General features: G+C 44.9%; 1 protein-coding gene across 1 annotated transcript; it reads right to left on the reverse strand.

Annotated features, from left to right (window-relative positions):
- Positions 1 to 2,243: 2,243 nt before the first annotated feature.
- On the reverse strand, positions 2,244 to 18,953 carry Cd80 (CD80 molecule). Its single transcript, XM_033768063.1, has 6 exons — positions 18,815 to 18,953; positions 12,284 to 12,598; positions 9,465 to 9,746; positions 5,635 to 5,748; positions 4,283 to 4,388; positions 2,244 to 2,413 (listed from the first exon to the last, which is right to left on the reverse strand). Exons 1-5 carry the CDS (start codon positions 18,951 to 18,953, stop codon positions 4,285 to 4,287), a joined length of 954 nt encoding a protein of 317 aa, XP_033623954.1. The 3' UTR covers positions 2,244 to 2,413; positions 4,283 to 4,284.
- Positions 18,954 to 26,423: the final 7,470 nt, after the last annotated feature.

Here is a 26,423-nt window from a genome sequence, read left to right on the forward strand (position 1 = left end):
TACTCTCAAGAGGCAGACCACTGGCTCTCGGGCACGCAGTTTAGTAGCCATGTGACACAGCAAAGCTGTGGTCCTTTAAGTCTCAGTTTTCTCGTCTGCCAAGTGAAACGGTGTCTACTCAAGGGGTTATTAAGTTATTTCTGCTCCCTGCGGTGCCATGACACATATATTTGGTCTCTGTCCCCGATGTGCAATGGTTGAAGTCCCCGCAGTCTCTGAAGGGACAGCGTCCCTGTGTGTGCTGAGGTGAAGGATGGCTGGCAGCCCCCCCGGGACCCAGAGACCAGCACAGTGAGAGCTGGGCACATGCAGTCCTGCCCTAAAAACTGGTAAGGGGAGGGAAGCAAAGGGTGAGTTGACCACGAGTGGCCAAATATTTTGTCTGTCGTTCATGTGTAATCATGCTTCCATCTAAACCCAAAAAGGCAGGGTTCAGAGAGCCTCCGGACAGCTGAACACGGAGTTTCCTGGGGGGTGGGCTTTGCAGATTGAGAGGAAGAGGACATAACCCTCTCCCCAGACCTTGCCCAATGTACCTGTACCTCTGTATCCTTCACTAATATCCTTTATAATAAACCAGTAAACATGTTTCCCTGAGGTCTTTGAGCCACTCAAGCAAATCAGGGAAACCCAAGAATGGGCCTGTGGAACCTAGCTTCATAGTGATTGTCCAGAAGCACGAGTAAAGCCACCTGGGGCTCACGACTGGCATCTAAGGTGGGGGCAGTCGTAAGAGACTAAGCCCTCAACCATGGGACCCTGTGCCACTCCTGGTAGACCCTGTCAGAACTGAATTGGATTAGAGAACATCCATTTTTTGGCCCCTGCAGAATGAACTACTTGCTTTCTGGTGGAGAGAAATCTCCATAGCTTTTGAGGTCACAAGAATGTGTTGATCAGTGTGAGAGTAGAGGGGAAAAAAACACTCCAACAGAAAAGCATTAAGCCCGATGCCCTAGCACCCAGGGATTATATAATAAGTATTAGTAGCTAAAGATATGAAGGCTTCTGTGCCACTATATTGCCTCTATGATTTACAGGTTACTGCTCCACTCCATAAGGTGTGTTTTTCCTAAATTTATAAATTGCTGACAAATTGGCAGCATCCTAGTCACAATCTGTTCCATGTTAAATCCTTTCAACTAGAAATTATAAAACTAGAGAACTGCTTTTAAAAATAAGTTTATTCATATCACAAAAACAATAATAAAAGTATAACTTTTAAAAAGTAAAACTAATACATTTATCAAATGTAATAAGTAATTTATTTTATTTACTAAGCTGTTCCTTAGGCTTAACTTTATGAGTAATTATTTTTCAGGTGTTCTTTTGATTACATCTAAGGATTTTTGAATCGTAGTTCCATGCTGTAGTTCCTGGGTTTTTTGGTGTTTGTTTTTCTTGCTTTTAAATTCTTTATTTTCTTCAGTGACTTAGTTCTGAGCAGACCTTTTTTTTTTTTTTTTTTTTTTTTTGTACTGGGGATCAAACTCAGGACCTTGCCCTTGCAAGACAGGTGGCAGAACCACTGAGCTAAATCCCCTTCCCCTGAGCAGACCCATTTTTTAAAACCATACCTTCCTTTCTTAAGCTGTAGAGCAGAATCTGTCCCCCTTAGAGCTACCAAAATGAAACATTTTAAACTCCAGCCACATTTGAGGAACTTCCTGTCCAGCCACATTTTTCAGATGAGAAGATCTCGTCCCAGTTTCGGTTGGGTCCCCTCCTAGTCCACAAGTTGTGGAAGGACTTTTCAGAAAGAGAAGTGGGAATGACATAGGAACCGCAGTTGTCTCCTTCTTGCCTTTGAATTCTCTACTGATGTTAGAGGACCCAGAAATATAAAAGAGGTCTGAGGAGGCCCTAAATCACGTGCATCATGTATTTCTGAAGACAGCTTAGTACCCAGTACACACACAGTAAAAAAACGATCTCATCTTAGGAGACCTTTCTCATGAGTATTTAACAAATGAGACCATACTAGCCTCAAGCTGTGTAAAGAGGTTATCAGTCCAATATGAACCATAGACTGTGAGTATTTATTTAAACTCTCCCTCTCCAATCTCACTATTGCTTTGGGGGATGAAAGGTACCATCTGTATTATCTCTTAAGGAAATCTTCTGTGTAGTTCACTGAAGAAGGGAAAGAACACCAGGAAATCTGTGTTCCAGCTCCGGCCTTCACGAAGCCCCTTCCTTGGGCCTTAGTATTCTCCCTGCTGGACATGAAGAACTCTTCACTTATAAGTCCTGCTGTCAAGGTCACCGGAGCTACTGTGGTGCCCATGCAGTGTTGCACTAGTTTGCTTATGCAGAGCACGGAAGGGAAGAGTTTTGTCCTGGAGCACAGGCAGGATCGTCCTGGCTGTCTGAAGAAGTTTCTGGAAGAGATCATCACAGATACAGGCGGGACCTGTGGAAATAATGAATAAAGCCCTAAATTTGCAAGAGAGAACATAATAAAATTGTATATAGTTTTTATCTTAAAGCCAAATATATTCCAACTTGAGAACATTGTAGATATCAGTCTTCCCAGCTGGAGAATATGAAGGAAGATAGAGAATTTAGAACAGTCTAATCTTTACTACGTGAACTACTTATCAAGCAAATGTTCACATACTAGCTATCACCAAAGAGCAAAATGCTGTCCGTCAAGTCACTCCTCTCTGTGGGGTAAGGCTGCTCTTCTCAATAAGCCTACAGTCTAGGAAACGGTATAAAACAGATCATGAAAATAAACCCAAGGTGGTGGTGCTGTTCTACATAGAAGTTCAGAGGTAGAATCGCTTTAACTTGTCAAAGCGGCCACATGCGTCTTTATGTAGAAGACTGGACTGATGGCTTCATTATGAAGTTTATTTAATAGCCCATTTCCTTTTTATTTTTTTATTTTTTTATTTTTTTAAATTTTGAGACTGAGGCTTGTCAAGTTGCTAAGTTACCTTGACTGAGCTCAAACTTGTGATCCTCCTGCCTCAGCCTCTCAGAGTGCTGGAATTACAGGTGTGCGCCTCCCTGCCCTGCTGAGCAGAAGACTTGAAGATTGAGGGAAAGTTAAGGAAATTCTATCTAGAGGGAGAGGAGCATCCTGAAAGTGAGCAATTATGTTGAAATGAAAACGGGATGGGAATTGCAGACTGCTTTGGACCAAGTACCAACAGACTGCTGTGTCACGGTGTGGGAGTCAGGGCCTGAAGCCCTGTGAGTCCGGCTTGGCTCCTGGTCTGTGCGACCTCGCGCACCTCTCTCAGCCTCTGGGCACTTCTGGTTTCTCTCCCATAAAGGGTGTAGGAAAAAAATCACATTTTTTGTAAGATTAAGATGAAACAGTGCTTTTGCAAAACATGAAAAGGGGTTATTTTTCATTTTCCCTTATTTTTTAAAGGCAGTTTAGCAGACTGATTTCTTATGCTGGTGTTACCCTAAACTCGCCAAGCCGAAGCTAGACTGTTTATAGATGTTATAACTACACAGGCCTGCTGTCAGTCTCAGACTTCAGTGCTCTCATTTCTCTTACATGAAAACACCAGGGGGTTAGAAGAACACTAAGACGATTTAAGTTAACAGTGTGACTGTCGCCAAAGCTAATGCAGTGTTACCTCTTTTGTTCGAGACAGGAATTTTCCCATTGCATGTGGAGTCAGCAAGACCAGTTCTAAGTCTTGGACTCTAGTCACTGTGTCCAAGGTGTTCATGTGAAGTGTCTGGGAACTGCTGTGGGAAGAACAGTGGAACGGTGGAGAGAACTAAGGATCCACGGACTAGAGGGATTCACTGGAATGTTAAAAGTTTTGAAATTTTTTCTGTAACCTCTGAGATGTTTGATTGCGAAAGTAACACAAAGGAATAATTCTTTATGAAATCTGGCTCAGTGGTTGGTCAGGAGGGTCAGTGTGCCAGGGAGGGGCAGAGAAATAAAAAATGGTGTTACCACGTTGGTACAAAATGATCTGAATCTGCGTCCATCAATAGAGATACAAGGGAAAGTGATCAGGATAAGAAGGCAGCCCAGGAATATTACTTCAGTGTTTCATAGATAATGAAAGCTTAAGATGGCTACCATGTTGAGCTTAACATGACCGAATGGCACAATGAAGAAAGAGGTTACAAAGGGCACTGTGCACATGGGGAGAAAGGAGAAGGGTGTCAAGTATCCTGTATCTGTTTAAAGTAATACCAAGGAAGTTTTCGAGAATGTGAGGTGACAGGTGAAAGAGCTCAAATTTGGTCATCCACACGATCACATGTTCACAGTTGGTTAAGATTTGCTAAGGGAAGTTACCTTCAGACATTCCGTCCAGCCTGATGCTTCTCCGGTTTGATATAGATCGTCCTTATTTGCAATCGTGCCTCATTCCTTCTTCTCTCTCTCCATTTTAGGGCAAATCCTTGGAGATAAGTATGAACAACAAAATTGTTAGGTGAGTTAATTTCAGCAAGCGTTCAGGCTGTGTTAGGCAGAGCAATACCCTGGTGATGCCTGGAGACATTTTTTGATTGCCACATTGGGGCAAGAGATGCTGCTGACACCCAGAGAGTAAAGGCCAGGGAAATTGCTAAAGATCCTGTAATTCACAGACTAGCTCTAAAACAAGCTCAGTATCATGGCCCATGCCTATAATCCCAGCCCCAGGGAGACAGATAAGGGAATCCAGAGTTTGAAATCAGCCTGGGGTAAAAAGAGACCCCATCGGAAAAAAAAAATTATGTAGCCCACAATGTCACTGGTAATAGTGCTAAGGATAAGAACCCTGAATCAGAGGGTAGCAAAGGGTAGTTTACATCAGAAACACCTCAAGTTCTCCAGAATCCTTTATTCTACCCATGAGATGGGATGCTCAGAGTATCAGCACTAGTGCCTTCCCTGAGCTTTGCTATTGTGTGTATGTGTGTGTGCAGTGAAGGTTTGGGAGATCAAGAGATGTTGACCCTCTAATTTTCTTTGTTCATTGTACATAATTTCCACTCTACAAAGAATTGGTAATAACGTAGTGATTACAGCCATCGTTTCATGATGATCACAAGTATACCTCAGACCTAGAAGGTCCTCTTTTCTTAATCACAAAGATTGAAAGCAGGATATGTGTAGGTCAAAAATTTAAATTGATAGGGTAAAATACCCTAGACTTCTTCTCATCAACCACTCCTCATCTTTCGTCCAAAAATGTGTTTTGAAGAATTGAAAATTGGTAAAAATATTTGCGGCTGTGTAATTCATCAGTTATATTAGTGCATCTTGTCTCTCCAGGAAAATGATTCTTGCCTCCCTATTCTGGGTCATTCTGCCTTTCCTCAGGCTCCAAACCAAAGATAAGAATATCAGCTTCAGAGATGTTTTCAAATTAGTCAGCAAGCCTCCAGGTCTCTGAGAAGATACGAAAAATAAAAACACTAAACTAGAATGCATCTTAGGGGCAGTGATTTCTTGTCTCTGTAACTCCAGTGCCTAGGAGAATGCCAAGCATTTAAGGTATTTAATATTTGTCCGACGACTGAACAGAAATGGCTGAGACACACTGCCTTCAATTGCTGCAAATATGGGAAGAGAACAGGTTGGAACAGAGGTGCTGGAACAGACTGATGGGCCTGGGCGTCCATGAGCTGCCATCGGGATGACAGAAAGGTAGTACTTACTACTGCAGGCCAGGGCCCCGAATACAATGACCAGAAACACAGCTGCTGTACTCAGGCAGGTCATCGACACGGAGAACTGATCGTTGCGATTGTCAGGACCGTCTTGCTGCTGGGCTGTGGAGGGAATGAATTGTGTGACCTATAGTTTCCTACCGCTTGGCTCCCTTCCTATGTATCTTCTCCACGAACCTGCAGAGAATTTCTCACGTCTTTGCCTGGTCAGCTCACAATACACAGCTGCTAGTATTTTTCTGGCATGTCTTCTTCAGTCACACACCATACTATGGGCAACTAATGGTCAAATATCAGATATTGAATATAAAAAGGACAATCTGAACTTTTGCATTTACGACGTTGGCATAAGAATCTAAAGAGATGCTTTAAAGCCTTCTTGTCATTATAACACATTTTTATAGCATATAGAGCTACCAGAGTCACTTGGCATTCCCTTTAAGGGCGCATGTTTTCCACCATCACCATTAGCATCCTGGGAGGACAGAAGAGGCCCAGTGAAGAACTAACGGTGGGTGTACCTTGGTATGAGGTGGGGGTTACTTGAAGAGAGTGTTGCAGGCTCCTCAAGGAGCACAAGGGGGCATGAGGAAAAAAATGGGTGGGTGAACAAAGATTTGTGTATGTGGTGTTGCCATCCGTCCCTCTCACTCAAGCGTAGCAACTACGCCATTTATTTTTTGACTCCCTTGGAGTTAGCAACAAGACCTGGAGGAAGGGTGGGATAGAAATTGAAAGGCACTTTAAAAGCTCATCTTTTTAGGGTGTCTCTGGCATGACTTACAAATACATTTTAAACATTTACCAACTTGGTTCTTCACTTTTCTGATTACCAAGGCTGATGTGTAAACTTTGACCTTTAGCTTATTGGACTTCTCATCAGCAGCTGACCCACAGTTGCCTCTTCTTGACTCCTAAGACACCCTACCCTTCTGTTCCAGTTTTTCTGCATTCAGTTTTCTTTTTAGGCTTTTCTTTTTTCCTCGCCCTTTAAGTATTGTACTTATCATGTTCTTCCTGGGGCCCCTACCTGCCCAGGTAGCCTCATCCATACCAAAGACTTGAAATGCTGCCAGATTTCTAAATTTGTGTACAGTATTGGTGATCTCATTTCTGAGCACCAGGTTGTGTAGTCACAGCCGCAGGCTAGGATGGCTGGGAGCCAGTTTCTCCCCCTGCTGGAACTGAATCCACCATATTCTTTCCAAAGCATATCTACCACCTGCATTCATTCACTGCAACAGACGGCATCACTATTAGTTACCCATATCAGAGAGACAGACTCTTTGTTCTCATTCCCCAGTAGGCTCCCATGTACTTTCTATTGCTACATTCAGAAAATCTCGGATACTATTTGCTTTTCACAAATCCCTTGCAACAACTGCCTTAGTTTAGATTTTTCTCATCTTCTACCTAGTAGCCTTCAAGCTGTTCTCTTTGCCTCAGGCGTCCTGGGCTACAATAATTCCTGCACAATGCCATTACAATCATTATTCTAAAATGCATATCTGCATGTAGATGCTTGCCGCTTACAAATTAGGAAAAGCTGCCTTCTCCTTTTTCCTAGAACACCAGATTGCAAGGAGACATCAAGGGATTCCCGGGGTTCGCCGCTACAGGCCAGGACGACGTATTAAATGATATATATATAAGAGTCCTCACAGATGCCTTGGAGGCACAGAAGCTTCAGGCACTGGCTTACTCCTGGCTTCCTTTCAGAGACACATCCCACCCACTCTGGAACCTCATTCCTCCCAGAGAAGCAATGCATGTGTGAAGGAAAGAAGGAACCAGACACCGCCAAGGGCCTTCTGCCTTTTAGAAACCTCTTAACACACCGCAGCGTCAGACCCATGATGCAAAGTGCACAGCTGTGAGAGGCCTCTGCGTGGAAAGCTCACACTAGGGATCACAACTCGGGCTGCCTGGTTCACCTCTTTCCAGTTTATCAAGGGTTAATAGCTTCAGCTAAACTAAAAGAACCTTATACTAAATCTGATAATGCATTTGATGTTTCCCATATCAAGAATTTATGTACCAAATATTCACCATAATCTTTTAACATCTTAAGAACTATACACCTGATGAGTGTTTGTACTACTAGCCCTCGACACCCACACATGGGCTATTTGCTTTTAACTCTTACTGTAATGATACTTGCAGTCCAATTAGTGTGATCTGAAGTATTTATATTCTAAAATCTTCCAACCACAAAAACGGAAGCTATAAATTGGTTAATAACGTGCCTGGACCAAACCTGGTGTACCACCTGGCTTTATAATAAAGTTTTATTGGGACACAGCCATGTCCTTCATTAATGTCTTGTCCATGGTTCCTTTTGTTCTGCAACAACAGAACTGAGTTGTGACCACAGGGTCTGTGTGAATTGCAAAGTCTAAAATACTTACTGTGTGGCTCTTTTTACCAAAACTGCAGCAACCCTTGTCTAAGAATGTCATGCATACCTGTATTCCAAATACAGTCAGTGTCCAACTAAAACATGACTCAGGCTACTTTACTGATTCGCTTCTGCATTAATATTCTCCTTTGCAATATTCTAAAACTGTTTAAGTGATGATATATCTATAAGGTAAAAATAAGCCCTGAATTAAAAAGTCTTTACTGTTTGATTCAAACCTCACTTTTGGAAATGTTTTAGACTACATGAATGATTACCAGGACAGATAAGTTTGGAGTATGATAAAAACCTTGCCAAAATAGGGTTTATATTGGAAATAATTTTCCCAGAAGATTTTATCTCATTATCCACCAAGGAAAATAGTTTTAAAATCCACATCAGGACTGAAAGAACTACAAATGAGAACGAAGCAGTAGGTTATCTAAAATAGCTCCTCAGTGACAAGTACAGACAAGAGGAAGACATAAGCTGACCTACTCAAATCACACACAAATGTATTGTTTGCTCCTGGGCACATCTAAAGTGCATCTCTGGGAGTGGGGCTGGGGAGAGGCTTGGTGGCCCCCTGGATATCAGCCATGTATTTCAAGTATCTATAAATTTATAAGTTTATATCTTCTATAAGTTTATGTCTTGGCTCAAAACTGACCTTTTTTTTTTCAGGTATTGTTTTCAAAGATTGTATATCATTCGCCTTCTTTATCAGACCCGGTCCTGAAAGAACCAATAGTTTCCTTGCTCTTGTTTTTATTGTTTTGTTTTGTTTCTGGGTTTAGGGTATTGGGGATTGAACCCAGGGCCTTCACACTGAGTTAATCCTTCACCTTTTTCTTTATTTTTAATTTTGTAACAGAGTCTCCCTAAGTTACTAAATTGCCTAGACTGAGTTTAAACTTGTGATTCTCCTGCTTCCAGCCTCCAAGAAAGAGTGCTGAGACTCCAAGCACGCACCACTGTGCCTGGCTGAACCAGTAGTTCTTAAAAGCACATTCACTGATAGAAAACAAAGATCTGATAAGATGGCGCTGCAGGAGTACAGCACCCCAAAGAGAAGAGCTACAGGCCCAAAGGAATTACACAGGACAAATATTAGCGCTTTCACAAAAAAGAAAACAAAATGCTATTACGGTAGTTGCCAAGATGACTACTTGATGGGTAGCAGTTGTTAGGTGTATACATTTTAAAATATTGAAAAAGAAAATAAAATCAGTCCTACAACATTATCATCACACCTTGCACACTGACCTTAGTAAGTCACAGTAGTACATTTTGCGGATTTACAGTGACTATAAGATTACTCTATCAAAGTTAGTAAAATTCAATCCCGGACGACATCTGCCTGAATGATTTTCTTTTTGGATTCTATAGAGGAGCAAGTCCCTGGGACAGAGTTGCTTACATTTCTGCCAGGTGAATGTCTCCGACACTGTTGCATCTCCGTACTTGATGAGACACTTGAAGCTGTGGTTGCTGGTTGTGTTGAAATGCAGCTCACTTCTGACAGTGAACAGCTCGGTCTGGGGATCCTGGAAAATTGTTGTGTTGACGGCATCTGTCTCTTCTCCATTTTCCAACCAGGAGAGGTGGGGCTTAGGAAAACCTCCGGAAGTTGAGCACAGTATCCTTTTAATGTTAGTAGACAGATTCCCAAGGTCAGTTATACTAGGGGCAGGAAAGTCAGCTAAAGAAAAACACAAAGATATAATTACATCTGGTTACATATCTGTATGTATGGGTTTGTGTTTTGTTTTTTTTCAAGACAGTCTCACTATGTATTTCAGGCTAGCCTCGAACTCATAGCAATCCTTCTGCCTCAGCCTCCCAGGTGCTGGGATTACAGGTATGTGCCACCACACCTAGCAGGTTTACATTTTAATATACTATCTAGCTTTCATAAGAATTCAAGACCACCCTGGGCAACATAGTATGATGTTGTCTTTTTTTTAAAAGGTAAAATATCTAAGGTTTTTGTTTTTGTTTTGTTTTGCTTGTTTTTGGCACCAGGAACTAAATTCAGAGGCATTCTGCCACTGAGCCACACACCCATCCCTTTTTGTTTGAAGACAGGGTCTAAATTGCCCGGGGTCACCTTGAATTTGTGATCCTCCTGGCTCAGCATCCCTGGTTGCTGGGATTATAGGTCTACACCACTGTAACTGGTGAATATCTATGATTTCATAGGACTTAACCTAAAACATTTTGTTTTATAAAGAATCAAATTGAAGTTCAGAAAAATCATAGCTGTTCCATGGCAGAACTGGGGTTTGCACTCAAGTTTTTTGACATCAGAGAACGTCTTCTCCTTTCCTTCCTTTCTTCCTGCTTTTTGAAGTACCCTGTGATTCTCTTGTAGTTCATTTATTTAGTAAACTACAACAAGCACTTTTGGAGTTACCCTCCAATTTGAGAACAAGAACACTAACAAGAATGTCTATAAATCCATCTGTGAGGGCTTGCCTCTCCTGTCCTTTTATTTCCCTGCAGTGACTATTACCCTAAATGTTTAGCATTCCCTTGCTTCTCACAAAGCAGTCTCTTACCAGACAAACTGTCGGAACTGCGTCATGCTGAGCCTGTAATCGCTCTTGCTACTCTGATGTGGTTGAAATAAACAGAGGGGACGCCTAGCATTCCTCAAAGACATCCAGGGGGCTTGTATATGGGACCCCAATGAGGTATAAAAAGCTATATAAAGTGAGGGAGGGAAATGATAGCACAGAACAAAGGAGAAACCTCCCCTAAGCTCTTCCTCATTTATTCTTTGACTTAAAAATTTTACTTCTCAGAGTGAATGTGGGGATTCCATCCCCCACAGTAAGGTTCTAAGCCCAGCTTTCTACTCAGAAGTTTGGGTCCTCAGAGAGGTCATAAACCTAGTCATTCTTTGTGACCTTGGAACAACTTAATCACTTTTAATCACGTCACACTCATGTGGCATGGTCAGAAATTTGGGAAAGGCGGGCTTCTGAGTACTTGAATCTCACCATCCTAGAATAAATCTTCTCCAACAGAAGCAGTGAATAAAGAGTGAGAAGTGGGTTCCATGTAACTGTGGCTCACCCCTTTAAGCTTTCCTGTGATCTGGTGACCACAGGAAGAGATTCATAGCCAATGACTGAAGTAGGGAATAACAGTGTGGGATTCACTATGAATCTGCTGAAATTACTCATTACAAAGATTCATCATTATGTTTTACTAAGTATAAGGTTTGGTTTTCACTGAAACCTCACATGCCCGTGAAGAAGAAATGTGTTTAACTTTCAAGTTCAAGAGATTGGCCCAAGCCTGTGATTGCTCAGTAAGGGTTCCAGGCTCCACCTGTTCGCTCCAGGGCCTTCACTGTCACCAAGGACTAGGAGGCCTCCTTCCTGAGCAAGGCCTGCCCTTCACCCCTGGGGCAGAAGCAGGGCTTTGATTTGAGAATGTTTGTCTTTTCCCTTGTGGTAGGTATGACTGGTGTCCGCAATTCTTTAACATCTAATTTTGAAGAGGATTTTGAATGAGAACTTCAAATGTGAGCTAAGTAAATAATCATGTAGAAATATTAGAATATAATAGTAAAATAGCCATAGACATATAAACACTACATGAAAAATATGTATGCCTATCTGGCTCTTTAATCTGTTCAAAATGCTTTCACGGGCTCAAGTGCAGTTAACAGTACAGCTACATCAAATCAAAGATGTCCTCCTGTGATTCAGAAGGCATTTCGATCACTTCCGTACCCAGGATGACAGTTATGAACATTTCCACCTTAAGAAATCACTTAAGGTTTACTGAAAAATTGGAGACGACCCTAAGAAATAAAGTGAGATACATCCCTCTTTGATTAAAATATCCACTTAATAGTGTCTTTTAAGGGCATTAAGAATATATTGGGCCGGGTGTGGTGGCGCACACCTGTAATCCCAGTACTGGGGAGGCTGAGGCTGGAGGATCGCTGTGAGTTTGAGACCAGCCTGGGCTACATAGTGAGTTCCAGGTCAGTCTCAACTACATAGTGAGACCCTGTCTCAAAAAAAAAAAAGAATATATTGGCCCCAGAGCTGGAGATTTAGCTCAATGCTGCAACTGCCTGCCTTGCAAGCGGAAGGTCCTGAGTTCAATCTCCGGTACCGAGGAAAAAAAAGAGAGAGAGAGAGACAGAGAACGTATTGGCCTCAAGTAAAGCAAAAGAAAAAAACAAAAAAAAAAACAAAAAACAAAAATCTCACTCACCTCTGATGGAGAGCATGACCGAAGACAGGTGTTCCATTTTGAAGCCGTTTTTTTCAGGCTTCTGAACAACACAGGAGTAAGTGCCCCTGTCAGTCAGGCGCAGGGTCAGGATCACCAGGGAAAGATTATTAGGGATGTCAAGGATGGTCCGGTTTTCATACCCAGTCCACTTCTTCGTTTTCCCAAATGTGAGACTCAGCACAGCTTGTCTGTCTTTTTGCCAGTAGACGCGAATTCTCTCCAGCTCATTAACAGAAATGTTGTACTCACAGGACAGTATCACTGCTTCTCTCACTGCCTTGGTCACCTGCCTGCCTGGGAGAGGCAAATAGAACAAGATTTCATTTTTATTAAACACAGTTTCCCATAAGCACAGGCAGCCACAGGACTCAGGGTGTTGTTCCTAGGGATTAAGCATGAAGAGAGAATCCAGTTTGATTTTCTAGTCCTGGGTGCTTCGGTGATTTTTTTTACCTTCATTATTTTTGTGGCTAAACAAACCACATAACATAAAATTTACCGTCTTGACTGGTTTTCAGTGTGCAGTCGGTAGTGTTAAATGTATTCACACTGTTGGGAAATGACCTTCAGATCGTGTAGATTTGAAACTCTGCAATGAAGCAGCTCCCTCTCTCAGTTCCTCTCAGCCCCTAAGGCTACTCTTCCACTTGTTTTTCTCCCCTTTGAATTTGGCTACTTTAGATACCTCCCATAAGTAAAATCAACCTTGCGATTGGCTTATTTCCTTTATCATAATGTTATATCATGTGACACGACTTCCCTCCTATAACAATAAAGGTAATGAACAGTATCTTCTTGGGCTGATCATTCCTCTGTCGATGGACATTTGGATCCTTCCACAACTTGGCTACTTGTTGTGAATACAGCTGCCGCGAATATGGGTGTGCAAATATCTCTTCCAGGTCCCAATTTCAGTTCCTCTGGATATGTATCCACAAACCTGTTAGATACAGCATGATAGCTCTATTTTTAGGAGTTTGTTTGTTTGCTGTACTAGGGACTGGACCCAGGGCCTTCATACAATGCTACATCCCCAGTCCCTTTTTTAAAAAAATTCTTGTTTTGAGACAGGGTCTCACTAAGTCACTAAGCTACCCAGCTGGGCTCAAATTTGTGATCCTCCTGTCTCAGGCACCCACAGGGCTAGGATTACAGGCATGGGCTACCACACCTGGCTCTATTTTGGGTTTCTGGAGTGAACCTCCCGTACTATTTTTCATAGAGGTGGTATCACCAGTGCTTTTGAATGTTTTTCAAAATTTATTACTTAGAAAAGTAAATACAACTGCATAAAAGTGAACTTAGTTTAAAATCATTTCAGTGCATCACTAAGAGCAGGCCGTAAACACACATCACAATGTAAACCATCCTTGTACTTTTTCGTAGGGACTTCCCGATGGCCTGCGGGAATAAGGACCCATGAGCGCCATCTGTGAGACCAGGTGCCCTTCAGTCCTAATTATTTCTTACTGGCCTTATCTAACAGAACGCCACCCCACAGAAGTCAGCCTCGACCAAGCAGCCAGGATGAGCGATGGCGGAGGGTAAAGTCCAGAGGCCACATCTTGAGGCCACAGGCGGAATTGCTCTGTCACTCTGGACAGTGTCTGCCACAACCTGCCTTTTGTGTCCCCTGTCACTCTGTGGGAAGGAACAAGTGACATTTCATCGAATCCCTCTGGCAGCCCTGCGAGATGTGTACTCTACTACTTCGCAGAGACTTTGAGCGGTCCAGAAAGCTGGACGGGTAGGTTGGCCTGAGGTTCCATGGGCCTACGATCCTGCAGCTGTAGGAAAGGGCAGTGGGAGATGGCAGGAAGAAAACTGAGGGCCATATGTTCAACAGGCAGTGTAATCAGTCCTCATTATTGATGAGCTCCATATTTGTGACATGCCCTGCTCTCTAACATTTATTTGTAACCCCAAAATTAATACTTGCAGCACTTTGTGGTCATTTGCAGAGTAAAAAATGAGTCATTTGACAAACCCAGTGCCTGGCAGAGTCAGAACAAGGCAGGGCCCTGCCTTCCTGTTTCAGCTCTCCTACCGTAAATAAGTATCTTTTCCCACTGTCTAGTGAGTGCCATACTTTTCATAATTTTTTTCTTTTATTCGTGATTTTGCTTTCGGGGCGGTGCTTGCTGGGATTGAACCCAGAACCTTGCACAGAACTACATCTTCAGTCCCTTCCTTTAAAAAATTTTTAAATTTTGAGACAAGGTCTCACTACATTGCTCAGGCTGGCCTCCGATTTACTATCCTCACCCTCCCAGAGTGCTGGGATCACAGGTGTGTGCCACCACGCCCCCTAATTTGTCCACTTACAGTGCCCCAAATATAGTGCTGAAGTTCTGTATACCCTAAAAGACTGCTGTGCCTTACAGAGAAAAGTGTTAGATAAGCGTCCTTCAGTTGTAAATTGTCAACCACACGGGCAATGTTGATGAATCAGTAACACACACCACATAAGGTGTCTCTCAACAGAATCCTGTCTAAGCCAGGGCTATGAACTATCAGTGACAACAGTGCTGCCGGAGAGGCTCACAGGAACCTGTGGGCATGGCTCTGGGAGCAGTGGGTCGATACTCACCGGTCAGTACTCACGACAACTTCATAGAACATAACTACGTCAAATAATGAGAACCACCCTACGTGTGTTACCTACTCAGAAATGCAGCCATTATAGCCAGAGTAGCACAGCTCCATGGAACAGTGCCATCCTATTGCTCTAGAAATTCTTGCATTACGGATGGAAAACACACTCACTTTGGCTCCTTCCTGTCTGTCTGTTCCTGGTCTCCTGCCTGTGAAGCAAGGAATATTTTCACCATAAAGACCTGAGTGCTTGAGTCGCTGCCGTTCCTTGCTGGTTCTCTGGTCTACTCATGGGCCATTGGGTGGGCAGATGTGATGTGGTTCAGGTGAGCTGGAGACTCAGTCTTACATGACTTCACTGGCTTGACACAGGAATAAGGCCTTTCGGCATCGGTTACCTTACACACCCAATTCTCTCTTCACTGGATTAGCTGAGAATTTGAGTTTGGAGAGAATCTCATGTACAATGTCCTCTTGCTATCATCCCTGCCAAGAGGGCTCTGGTCTGTTGGTGTGGAAAGAATATTAGCTATGTTACCACTCAATAAACTCTGCAGAAGCTGTGTGGCCTGAGGCCACTTACTTACACTCTCTGAACCCCAGGCTTTGTTTTAGTTATTAGGATAATTAAGTGAGCTGAGTCTTGGCATATATATAACTCAGGGCATAGGCACTTACCAAATATGAATCATTCTCCTTTCTCCAGGAGAAAGGGAATTTACTAATTGGTCAGGCTAATTCTGTCTTTGAACCTTTGAATTTAGGAGGCTTTGCTTCAGGATGAAGTATGTTTCCCTTCATTTCCCTTGTGCCTTACAAAGTATAACACCTTCTTCTTATATGACAACAACTGTGCACAGCTGAGGAAGTTATGTCCTCTCTCAGAGAGTTCTGCAAGTTCCTTCTCCTGTCCATGGCATGGCATTGAGTCCCTTAGTTTCCTCACTACTCAGCTTGGTTTGAGAGAGCAAAGACCACTAAGTCTAACATTCCAGATAGGGGAGGTATGACTGGGCTCAGCAGGAAGCTGGGATATCACTTCCTTTATCAAATTTTCTATTTATGCAGCCCAAAGTTGAATTCAACAATACAGCATCCATGCCGGGTGTGGTGGCACAAGCCTGTAGTCCCAGCCCTCGGGAGGCTGAGGCAGGAGGAGACCAGCCTGGGCTACATAGTGAGTTCCAGGTCAGTCTCAACTACATAGTGAGACCCTGTCTGGAGCAAACAAAAAAAACAAAACCATAGCATCCTACTGATTATAGTCACACATAAATTGCCTGTTTTTCTACCCATCCATATCGTCCAGTGCAATAGCTCAGCAAATGGATGACCCTTTTCCGGCGGTGTCATGATACAGACCTTTTCCCTCCCTCTGTCTCCATATGATGACCCATCCTGGGCACTGACCATGTGGAAAGGAATCTGCTTCGATCACACACACAGTGAAACATCTGTGCACCACGAGTCAGAGATAGGGCTACCCAGTGTGAGAGAAGGTCCACCAGGCCCACAGGGAGGACGTGGGCTCTGAGGGCCCTGGACATAAGTCCAATGTGGGCTAAAACAATGCCTCAGCCCCAAGGGGATGCGGAAGTCACAGAATGTCAGACCTGGAAGAGACTTTCAAGAGCCTTCATTCTGGTGGCTCTGTCTTACAGACGAGGAAGCTGAGCCCAGGAAAGGAAACATTCTTTGTTTTCTGTTTTCCCCAGTTATAGCCTCCACTTCCATAAGTGAGCCAACACCGCCCTACCCGTACCCTTCCTGGCCCTGCCTTAGAGCTCTTTTGCTGTGAGAAAGAGTCCTTCTTTTCAGTCCTGGGTTCACTCTACAGCTTCAGGCTGCAGCGCCTTCCCTCCTGTCCTCCAGTCAAGGCCTCTGTGACACCCTGCACTTTTCCTAAGGTCTTCAGCTATCTTAAACAGACCCTGTCTCCTGTCTTCACCTCTTGGCTGTCTGCAATCCATAGAGATACTCTGCAGCCTGGATTTGCTAAGAGTGTTCCGTTTTACAGAGGCAGCCCTCTGTCCTACAAATACCAACATTTTAGCATCCTGATGCTTTTTCCTTGTTAGCTTCCACCACTCACCAGCAGCACACAGTTCCTCGCCTGACTTTATCTGTGACTTTTGGTTCCAAAGTTCTGGTAACTCTTCCCACAGTGCATGGGACCTACACACAGTGTCCCGCTAAGGCCCAAGCCCTCCTGACTAGCCGCCCCTACCCAGAGCTGTCAAGCTGTGCCTCCCCTGCCCATCATGGGGCACCAGCCAGTCTCAGGCCAGCCTCCGTCAGTCTGGCAATGCTGCACCATGGTGTTAAGAAGAGGTTGTTAGGACAGTAAGTAGCCCAGCACGGTCCTAGGCACCCCTTCCGGGCAATGACACTGAACACACCAGGCTCCGCTTTGGAGCATGTAAATGAAAAGGAGAATAAATGAAAACATAAACATGAAGACAGCATTGTTCAGAGTGAAGCTGTAATAGCTAAAAGTCAAGCTATGACCCGATTACTCTTAGGGACGTGAAGAAAGCACAGTGGACTAGGCCAACTACTCCAGTTGCCTGGGTTCTCATTCCAGCTCTGCAGCTGGCTGGTTAATTTGTTTCCTCAACTGTAAAATGGGTGTGATGCCTATGCCTCAAGATCACCATGCAATTAAATTCAATTGGCTGACAGAAATAGAAATGTCCCGTGCAGGTCTTCTTTAAGAGTTTCCTTGTTTCTCTTTTCATCTGCCTGCTGCAACTCCAATGTCTGCTTCCTTTTCTCTCACTCTGGGGTCCCTTGATATAGAGAACTGGGCTTGCTATGGGCCAGACGGACACCATGACACACAGCAACCCACTCACTGGAGGCTCCAGATAATGGACCCTTCTCCTTTCTTCAAAATGCTTGTTCCCACCCAAGGCGAACCTGATTTTGACATGTGATGACATGAGCAAAAGAGAGATCATAACTACAAGTGGAGTCATCTAATTGCCATGACAGTTCCCAAGGAGTTTTTGTCCAGCCATCTGAGAAGCAGCGTGGGAGTCTCTCTAAAGGTCACGACACATCATCAATGGGCAGCTCGACATTCCCATCTGATCTCCTCCTGCCACCAGGGCTGGTGCTGAGGAAGAACCAGACTCAAAAGAGGAACCAAAAATCTTTCGGGCAATTTGGAAATTCCCACAGGAGCCCAGCTCCCATCTCAGGGACCCCGCTACATGCAGAGTAATGGAGAAACAGTGCAGATGCCCCTGGGGACTTTGGTCTGTGTCAGTGACGCTGGAGGGAAGCCAGGTGTCTGGGATCTCACGCACCTCAACCTTGTAGATTTCTGAGCTTTTCATGCTCAAGCCATTTTATAAACAAGCACTGCGATAACCACCAAACAAAGTGAGCGTGAGGAGTGTGAGGAGAGAGAGGCTGCGTGTGAAACTCACATGCCTGGGACCGTAGAGGGCTGGTGCCTGCTCTGGGTGTCCTCAAAGCTCACTGAGGCCTGGCCCCGTAGGCCCTAGTCAGAGAGGCCTCCTTGGACTCCACCTAAGTACCCTCCTCCTCCACTCCACGGGTCCTGCCACTCTCTATCTGGTGCCCTGATTCCTCTCTGCAAGCTGTCTCCAGCGGGTCCATATTTACACATAGGATGAATACTGACATATATGTGAATGCTATGTAATTTCCTATGGGGCCATGGGAGCAGGGGTTTCTTGTTTTGTTCATTGCCACAGCTGCAGTGTGTACAGCAGGGCCTAGCCTAGGAGGTACTTGGTAAGCACTGACTGCATGCATGGCTAGGCATTAGGAGATGAGGTGGCTCCATCACGGCGGGTTAGAGACATAAATAACCCTGAATAAGCCAATCATTTCTTTGGGCCTTAGGTAGCATTTCTGCAAAAAGGGGCACAGTGCCTTCCCTACCTCCCCTGATTATGACAGTGGTCACAGAGCACCAGCTGCCGAGGGCGTCCTTGATTGAGGCACTGCTCAGATTCTTAGTGGGGCTGTTCTTCTGAGACTCAAAGCCAGCATTGCTGAACCACACCCAGGAAGGAACCATGGTAACTGTTGGACCCATGATCTGAGCTGAGTCCTCACCCATAGAATGGGGTGCCTGAGCCACTTGTACCCACGACAGTCAGGGACAGAGCTGCAAGAGGAGAGGGGGAGAGAAGACAGAAATCGAAGGCAGATCCGCTGAAGCCCCCAGTGAGATGTGTGAACCGCCACATGCATGGCACACTGGGGACACTAAACAGTATTAGCCCTCAGCCCCTGCTTTCCTTGGCCCCTTCTGCCACCATCCTCCCCCGAACACTTCAACTCCTGACTGCTAACCCTGAGAGAGAGGGGAAGCTATTGGCCCACAAACATGTAGACCATTAGTTCTAGACAAGCACTGAACCTCTTGAGAACTCAGTCTACTGTGGGATATTATTAGCCATAGAAATGAATGAGGGTCTGATACAAAGTCCTTATATACCACAACACGGATGAACCTGGAAGACATAGTATTAAGAAGCCAGACACTAAACTCCATGTATTGTGTGAGGCCATTTACAAAAAATGTCCAGAATAAACAAATTCAAAATGGAAAGCAGGGCGTGGTTCCCAGGAGATGAGGGGAGGGGAACACAGAGAATGGGTACACTAATGGGTACCAGGTTTCTTCTTGGGGCGATGGGGATGTGGGCACAGCACCCTGGCCTGGGTGCTAGCAGCACAAGGAAGATGAGGTACATCTGGCAGCTGCCAGATTTGAGACTGTCACAATTTTTACATTGCTTTTAATTTCTCTCTAAATCTGATCCTCACTTCTTTTACTTTCTCTTTTCTCTAATGAGTATTCATGTCCTTACAGGGCTCAGGGATTGAACAGCTGCTTGCAGGTTATGATGGTCATAAACATGGCCTGTGGGACGGACGTGTTGGCCATCAGCATTCTGACAGCAGCAGGGGGTGGGGGGTGTTCCATTCCTGGGGGCGCTTTGGGGGTCTTGTTTTTTCCTTGGCTTGGTGTTCCTTGTGCCTAGGCTTCTGGGCAAATGCTTTCGCTGCACCCCTGGCTAGCTCTTTGAAGCTGACCTCCCTTGAAGAATCCCCTCTATGAAGGCAAGGCTGCCCACGTTGGGCCCTCTGACAGCTGCCCTGCTACACCACTGCCACAGAGCCACCGGTTTCTGGAGTTCACTGTCAGGTGTTCCAGCTTCCAGAGACAGCCTGGAGGTAGACTGAGCCCTGCTGGGTCTCTCCCCCTGCAGAATCCCAACTGCTCTAGGCACGGATGGTTGGGGAGGGGCCAAGAGAGAGAAAGTTTCCAGTGTGTGGTTCTTGACCCAGGGCAGGCAAAGATGGGCCAGTGTGCCTCATGCTTTGCCGTGAAACAAAGACCTCCATAATCCTACTCCATTCTGCTCACCCAACCTCACCTCTGATAGACCACGGCAATCTCACACCATATTCTAATGTGCCAAAGCCTTGGCACTGCAAATCACACCCATCTCAATCCATCTACTCCCTCTGACTCCATTTTACAAATGCATCAAAGCCCTTGTCATGTACTGTTGGCTGCCAAAACAGCCTCCTTAGATTTGCACAATCACTGTGGCTGCCCCATAAACCATTACATATACTTTTCTAGCTCTAGTTTTTTTGCGTTTATTTTTGTTTTTCAAAGTCACTCACAGACTCCTTACTGAAATTACAGATGTGTGGTCCAATAGTTATTAGAAACGCAGAATCTTAGGCCCCATCTCAGACCCTTATAAACTGAAAAAGCATTTAAAATTTTAAAAAGGGGATTTACTTTCTGGAGCAGTTTTGGGTTTCTATCAAAGTTGGGTGGAAAGCAGAAAGGATTCCCATAGACACCCTTGCCATAGGTTCACAGCCTTCCTCCCTTCAGCATTTTCTGCCCAGGAGAGGGATTTGTCACAATCAAGGAGCCTGTGTTGACACATTATTGTCACCCAAAGTCCAGAGTTCAGAGTTCACTCTTGGTGGTATCCATCGTACGAGTCTGAAAAATTTATAATGACTTATACCCATCATTATAGTGTTAAGAAAAAAATAATTTCACTTCTCTAAAAAACCCCCTGTGCAAGAAACTGAATTTCAACAGTTTCCCAGGCAACTGGTATGCATGATTAAAGCATGTACAGCTCTGGAATACACCAGGCCTCTGGCTTGCCTAGAGGCTCTTCCATAGCCTCTCAAGGCTCTTGAGCACAGCTCAGATTCTTCCTGAGATGCAAGACCTGGGAACTCTGGGCCACCTCCCTCCTACCCCCGACACTCTGCCGCTGTCCACCTGCAGGTCCTGGCTCGTCAGTGCTCCTCCTAGGGTTACTGAATCACTTTTCTTCTTCTTCTCAACAACCACAAGTTCCATGAAAGCAAAAGCCATGTCCATTTTGCTCATGGTGTGTCCCCAACACCAAGAAAAATAATCCTGTGCACAGGACGTGCTCATTGCTTGTGGAATTCAATGATTCAGCAAAAGAATAAAACATTCCCACCAGTGTTCTTCACCCTCAGGTCCCAGTCCTGGTGGGGGCCCCACCCACAAATCTGTTCTCATCCATTCTGTCTGCTCCTGCTACCGTGGTCCCACTTTTCTCAGATCAGGGGCTTTTAGTCAGGAACGAGCACTTCATTGCCTTTTGGTTTCTTTTTTTGGCACCCGGGATTGAATTCAGGACCTTGCACTTGCAAGGCAGGCACAGTACCACTGAGCTAAATCCCAGCCCTGGCCTTGTTTTATGTGGGTTGATGTTGCTTTTCCCAACTGGCATACACAAACCACTGTGAAGGCAAGAATCCAGGCTCACCTTCGATGGCCCACCTGGCACAAGGTGGGTGTTCAGGCCTCGGAAGCTCACGAATTGCTTTGTTAACTCAGCTAAGCAGTAAATTCTGGATGTGGCTGCAGGACCCAGGGCTTTCCTTAATGCCTTCCTTAGCTTCAAGGTCCTCTACCTCTGTTTCCCTCTGACTCCCATCTTCCTGACACAATTATAAAAACTTCCTTTAATGTTTTTCAATGTTTTCCTTCTCTTCTACAGTGCCCCTTGGGTTTAAACTCTATGTCCAGCTTCCTTCTAAAACTTCACTGTAAGAGTGCTTCCCCAGCTTCCCAGAAGAGAATTGTACTACTGTAACTGCTGGTCCTGTAATGCAACTGTCAAATATATACAAAATCAGATGTGAAAAATCAGGATACTTAAGCCCTGCTGCTCTTGCAGGTTTTACAACTCAGAACACAAACCTTAAAGCTACCATCACAGCAGCATGCGTGCCCCTATTTCTGCCACTCTTCCCTTCCCTCTCCCCTTTTCCCATTTTGATTCTCCAGGCAGTTTTTAAGAGAGCAGCTTTAAGAGGATCTGTTGACCATTTGCAGACTGACAATCCCCCCACCCAACAGCCTTCTCTTCATTTTTAAACTGCCAGGATAGAAACAATTGCATAAGAAAGCAGATCTTTTTGTTTTTCTCACTTTTAAAAATGAAAACAAATTGTATCCTGCCAGTGAGATGAGCCCCAGTTTTCTCGACATTGCCCCATATCCAACACCTTAAGCCCACCTGCGCAGAAACAAATACCCTTAGAAGTCAAAATACTCTGCTGGAAACATAGGAAATACTCAGGTAGTCGATTAAAAACAGCTTAAAATTCGTGCTAAACCTGATATCACTCAATGTTAGATACCAATGTTGACAAAGGGTATCAGCCTCCAAAGCATAAGAATAAATATTAAGAGATATATAACGTTAAAAATATCCTATTTTGGGCAGGAGATTTAGCCCAGTGGTTCTGCTGCCTGGCTCGCAAGTGCAAGGGCCCAAGTTTGATCCCCGGCACCAAAAAAAAAAAAAAAATTGTATTTCTCAGCTACTCCCCACCTCCTTCAACTTGTACAGATCATCACTGTGCAGTTAGGGAGGCAGACACATCGCTGAGTTGTACCCTAGACATGGAGTTTGGAAACCAGACCACAAGGCCAGCAATGATCCCTGTCAAATCACAGCACGTAAAGAATATCTTGTTTGAGGATGAGGTCTAAACTGTTGTTCAAAATCATTTTATGGTTTTCTTAAAATAACACTGTCCTTACCCCTTCCTGGAAGGTCTAGGCTCTTGGGGCGATCTAGCTGCTAACTTGCTCTGTGACCCTAGAAGGGTCCTTGAACCTCTTTAGACCACAGTATTCTTAGCCCTAAACTGTGCTGGGAACACAATGAAGGTCTTTCCAGTTCACAAGGTGGCCAATGGCAGCACAGAGAACAGCAGCAGCACCACATTTCTCTTAGACTGAGGACCCGGAAGGTTCCTGAAAGTTGCTTACCTGAAGCCAAGTACAACAGGCCAGCCAGCACCAGCAGCCGAGAGAGCTCGAGGCATGATGTTCCCTGCCTCGGTGTGTGATCCATGGAGGCAGACACTCAGGGCAGAAAATGGAAGCCAACAATTTAGAGCCAAGGAGGACTGGGATGCCTCCTGGGAACGTGAAAGGAGCACGAACAAGGCAGCAGAGACACCCGGGTCTCTCACTCAAGGCAGATGTACCAGTCAATTCAATCACTCCACATAGGTGATTCTCCTGTGTGCTGGTTACAAAACACGCCGAGGAGAGGTTGGGTAGAGTTCCAGGATCTCCAAAGGTTGTAGATTTATTTCTTACAATCTGAAAAAGGAAAAATATAAGGCACCCCAGAAAGGTCTGCCTCTTACGGTCAGAAAAACTCTCTCATTGCTCACTTAAAATGAGCCAGAGCTCCTAACTCAAATGACCTTGAAAGCAAGGCACAAGAGGGAAAAGCAAGGAAGTGACCGTACCCAGTCACCTTGGCTTTTCTGAGAACTAACTGCAGCTCTCCATGAAATGGTGGCCTGCTATGGTTTACTTGGTTGGGAGCACAGAGACCCCAAGGACCCTCCATGACCCTCAGTGAGCCAACCCATGAGAGTCAGGTCCTCTGCAGACACACCAAGGACACAGAGCAACCAGCAAGGGTGGATTTGTCCAAGGCAGCCCTTATGTTATGAAAACTTTCTCAGTATATATAACCCAGGAAAACCAGGGCCTTGACTCTTAACTACCTCACCTCAAACAGAGGGTCCTAAATGGGGTAGAGGATTTCAAAAAACAAACAAGTCTACCAGTAAAAAGGGGGGAAAGAGAAGACACAGGAGACTATACTTATTCATATTATTTAGTGTGATCTGAAGAGGGCTTTTGCCAGTAAATCTATCAATACTGAAAAATAAAAAATGAGACTGTGCTCCACTGTCACCCCTTCCGTCAGTCAGCCCCCAGCCACACAGTCCAGAACTCACTAGAGGACGTGTGGGCACCCTCCAGAGTAAGTGTTCCAGCCACACCAGAGAGACTGTTTCATTAGTCACTGTCCATTTGAACCACAATGAGCTCAGAAGGACTTCACCACCAGAATTATATTGCTCTGAAAAACTCAAACTCGGTCTACAAAAATACTTGCTACCATCTAGGAAATTTTAAAGTAATGGGCCACAATTCTGATGGCAATTTTCTGAAAGTATTGGGAAGCCACTACCTCCTTTGGGGATAAGAGACCTCAAAAGGCTCCTTGGAGGGCAAGCATGCATCCTGGCATCCTGGAGGGATGGAATGTTTGTTTAAAAAGCAGTTGCTGGGTGTGGTGGCACATACTGGTAATCCAAGCTTCTCAGGAAGCTGAGGCAGGAGGATGGCAAGTTTGAGCATAGGCCACAAAACTTATCGAAACCCTGTTTCAAACTATGAAAGGGGCTGAAGAAGTAGCTCAGCAGTAGAGAGTTTGCCTGGTGTGCTCAGGCCGTGGGTTCCCTCCCTAGTGCCAAAGTGGGGGAAAGAAAAGCAGCCATTTTGTCGGTAACTAGTTCTACTAAGTTATCCATCCCATAGTAAGAGTAGATGTACTTACTCACTGAAGAAAAATTCCTCTCTTTCTTTTGCGTTAAGAATCAGAGGATGATGCTCCCCATTGGAGATGTTCTCTTCTTGCTGTCTTCAGAAAATGACAGGTCACTTAGCAGAGAGCTGGCATTTCTCCCTTCTTACTTCCCCTTTACTTTGGATTTGAGTTTACTCACTCAGCAATAGTTTAGTCAATTCTGGGACTGGGTAGCTTGCTCTCATGGTTTGAGGAAGTTCTCTCTGCTCTGAGTCTTCTGTCACCTTATGAGAGGGTGTGGCCCGGGCAAGTCACAACAAGCTCTCCTTCACCTCTGCCCCAAGGAGCAAGTGAGCGAGCACTGGGTGCACTAGCACCTGGGGTGCAGGGGAGGGCACCCCCCCAGAGAGGAGGAAGGACACCCACCAGCTCTGCCTGGGCATAGTGCGGCAAGCTTTATGCCTGTTTCCCAGCTGGCCTCAAGTTTTTGTTTGTTTGCCTTGTTTGGTGCTGGTGATTAAATGCAAGATGCTCAGGGTTGTATAGCCATCCCTTTTTATTGTTTTTATTTTGAAACAAAGTCTGTGAAGTTGCCTAGATCGATCTCAAACTTGCAATCCTCTTGCTTCGGCCTTCCAGGTAGCACTGGATCACTACTACTCTGTGTGTCCCACCATGCCCAGCTTTAAAGTTTGTTTTCATGGCCATTATTACCCCTTCTGGGTCACTGTCAGGCTCCCTGCGGGAGTAGCCATTGCTGTGTATATACAGGACACATGGAGACTGCTTAGCTCTGAGACCACCCATAACTCCTCTCTGCCATCTGCACAGAATGGGCACAGCTGAGCTTTGGGTGAGCCCAATGATAGCACCCAAGGGGTAGGGTGGGGAAGATTTTCGTCCCTCCATCATCCCTCTTTCCAACCAGCCTGTCAGCCTCTGTGTAGATTTGGCAGGAGGCACAGACACACAGTGGGCACAGGGAGAGCCAGACAGCCCCCTCCTGGGGCCTGCAATCCAGTCCTCCTCCAGCCCTGCCCAGAGTTTCTCAGAGGCATGAGGGAGGAGACCATTGGAAGTTCTGCAGGTAAGCAGGTACAGCTCAGAAGTGTGCAGAAGCTGGCTGAAGGGGGATAAGTAATGCTTTCCCCTGGTGGGGTCGGGACCCTCTGTTGTGAGCAGTGGTGGACACGGTAAGGTGCCTTGTACCAGCTCTCCCCCTTCCCAGTCCTGCTTCTTCATCCGGGACCGCTGGTCTTGAGTGACAAAATGGACAGTTTCTCTTAGGTCTTTGCCTCTAGCCCTGCTTTCCAGAGAATCCAGGCCAAGGCCCAGTACTAGGCTAGAGATATAGTAGTTTTCCTTCTAAGGTACATTTGCAGAACTAGTAAGGTGACTTTAGAGAAGAGGAGAAGAGAAGAGAAAGAAGAAAGAAAATGACAGTAGATACAGTACACGAATATGGTATAGAAATGTCTCCATTTGTGAACTAAAGCTATTAGAAAACAAATTTTCCTGGGTGGGGGGGTATCATAATTTAAGCTGCTATCCATCCAGCATTTCTTAGTGTTACTGAAAGTCACTGAGATCTCATAAAAAGAAAAGCTGACCAGAAG

The sequence above is a fragment of the Fukomys damarensis genome, unplaced genomic scaffold, assembly GCF_012274545.1.
Source record: "Fukomys damarensis isolate Sample0158 unplaced genomic scaffold, DMR_v1.0_HiC HiC_scaffold_24, whole genome shotgun sequence".
Lineage (NCBI taxonomy): Eukaryota > Metazoa > Chordata > Mammalia > Rodentia > Bathyergidae > Fukomys > Fukomys damarensis.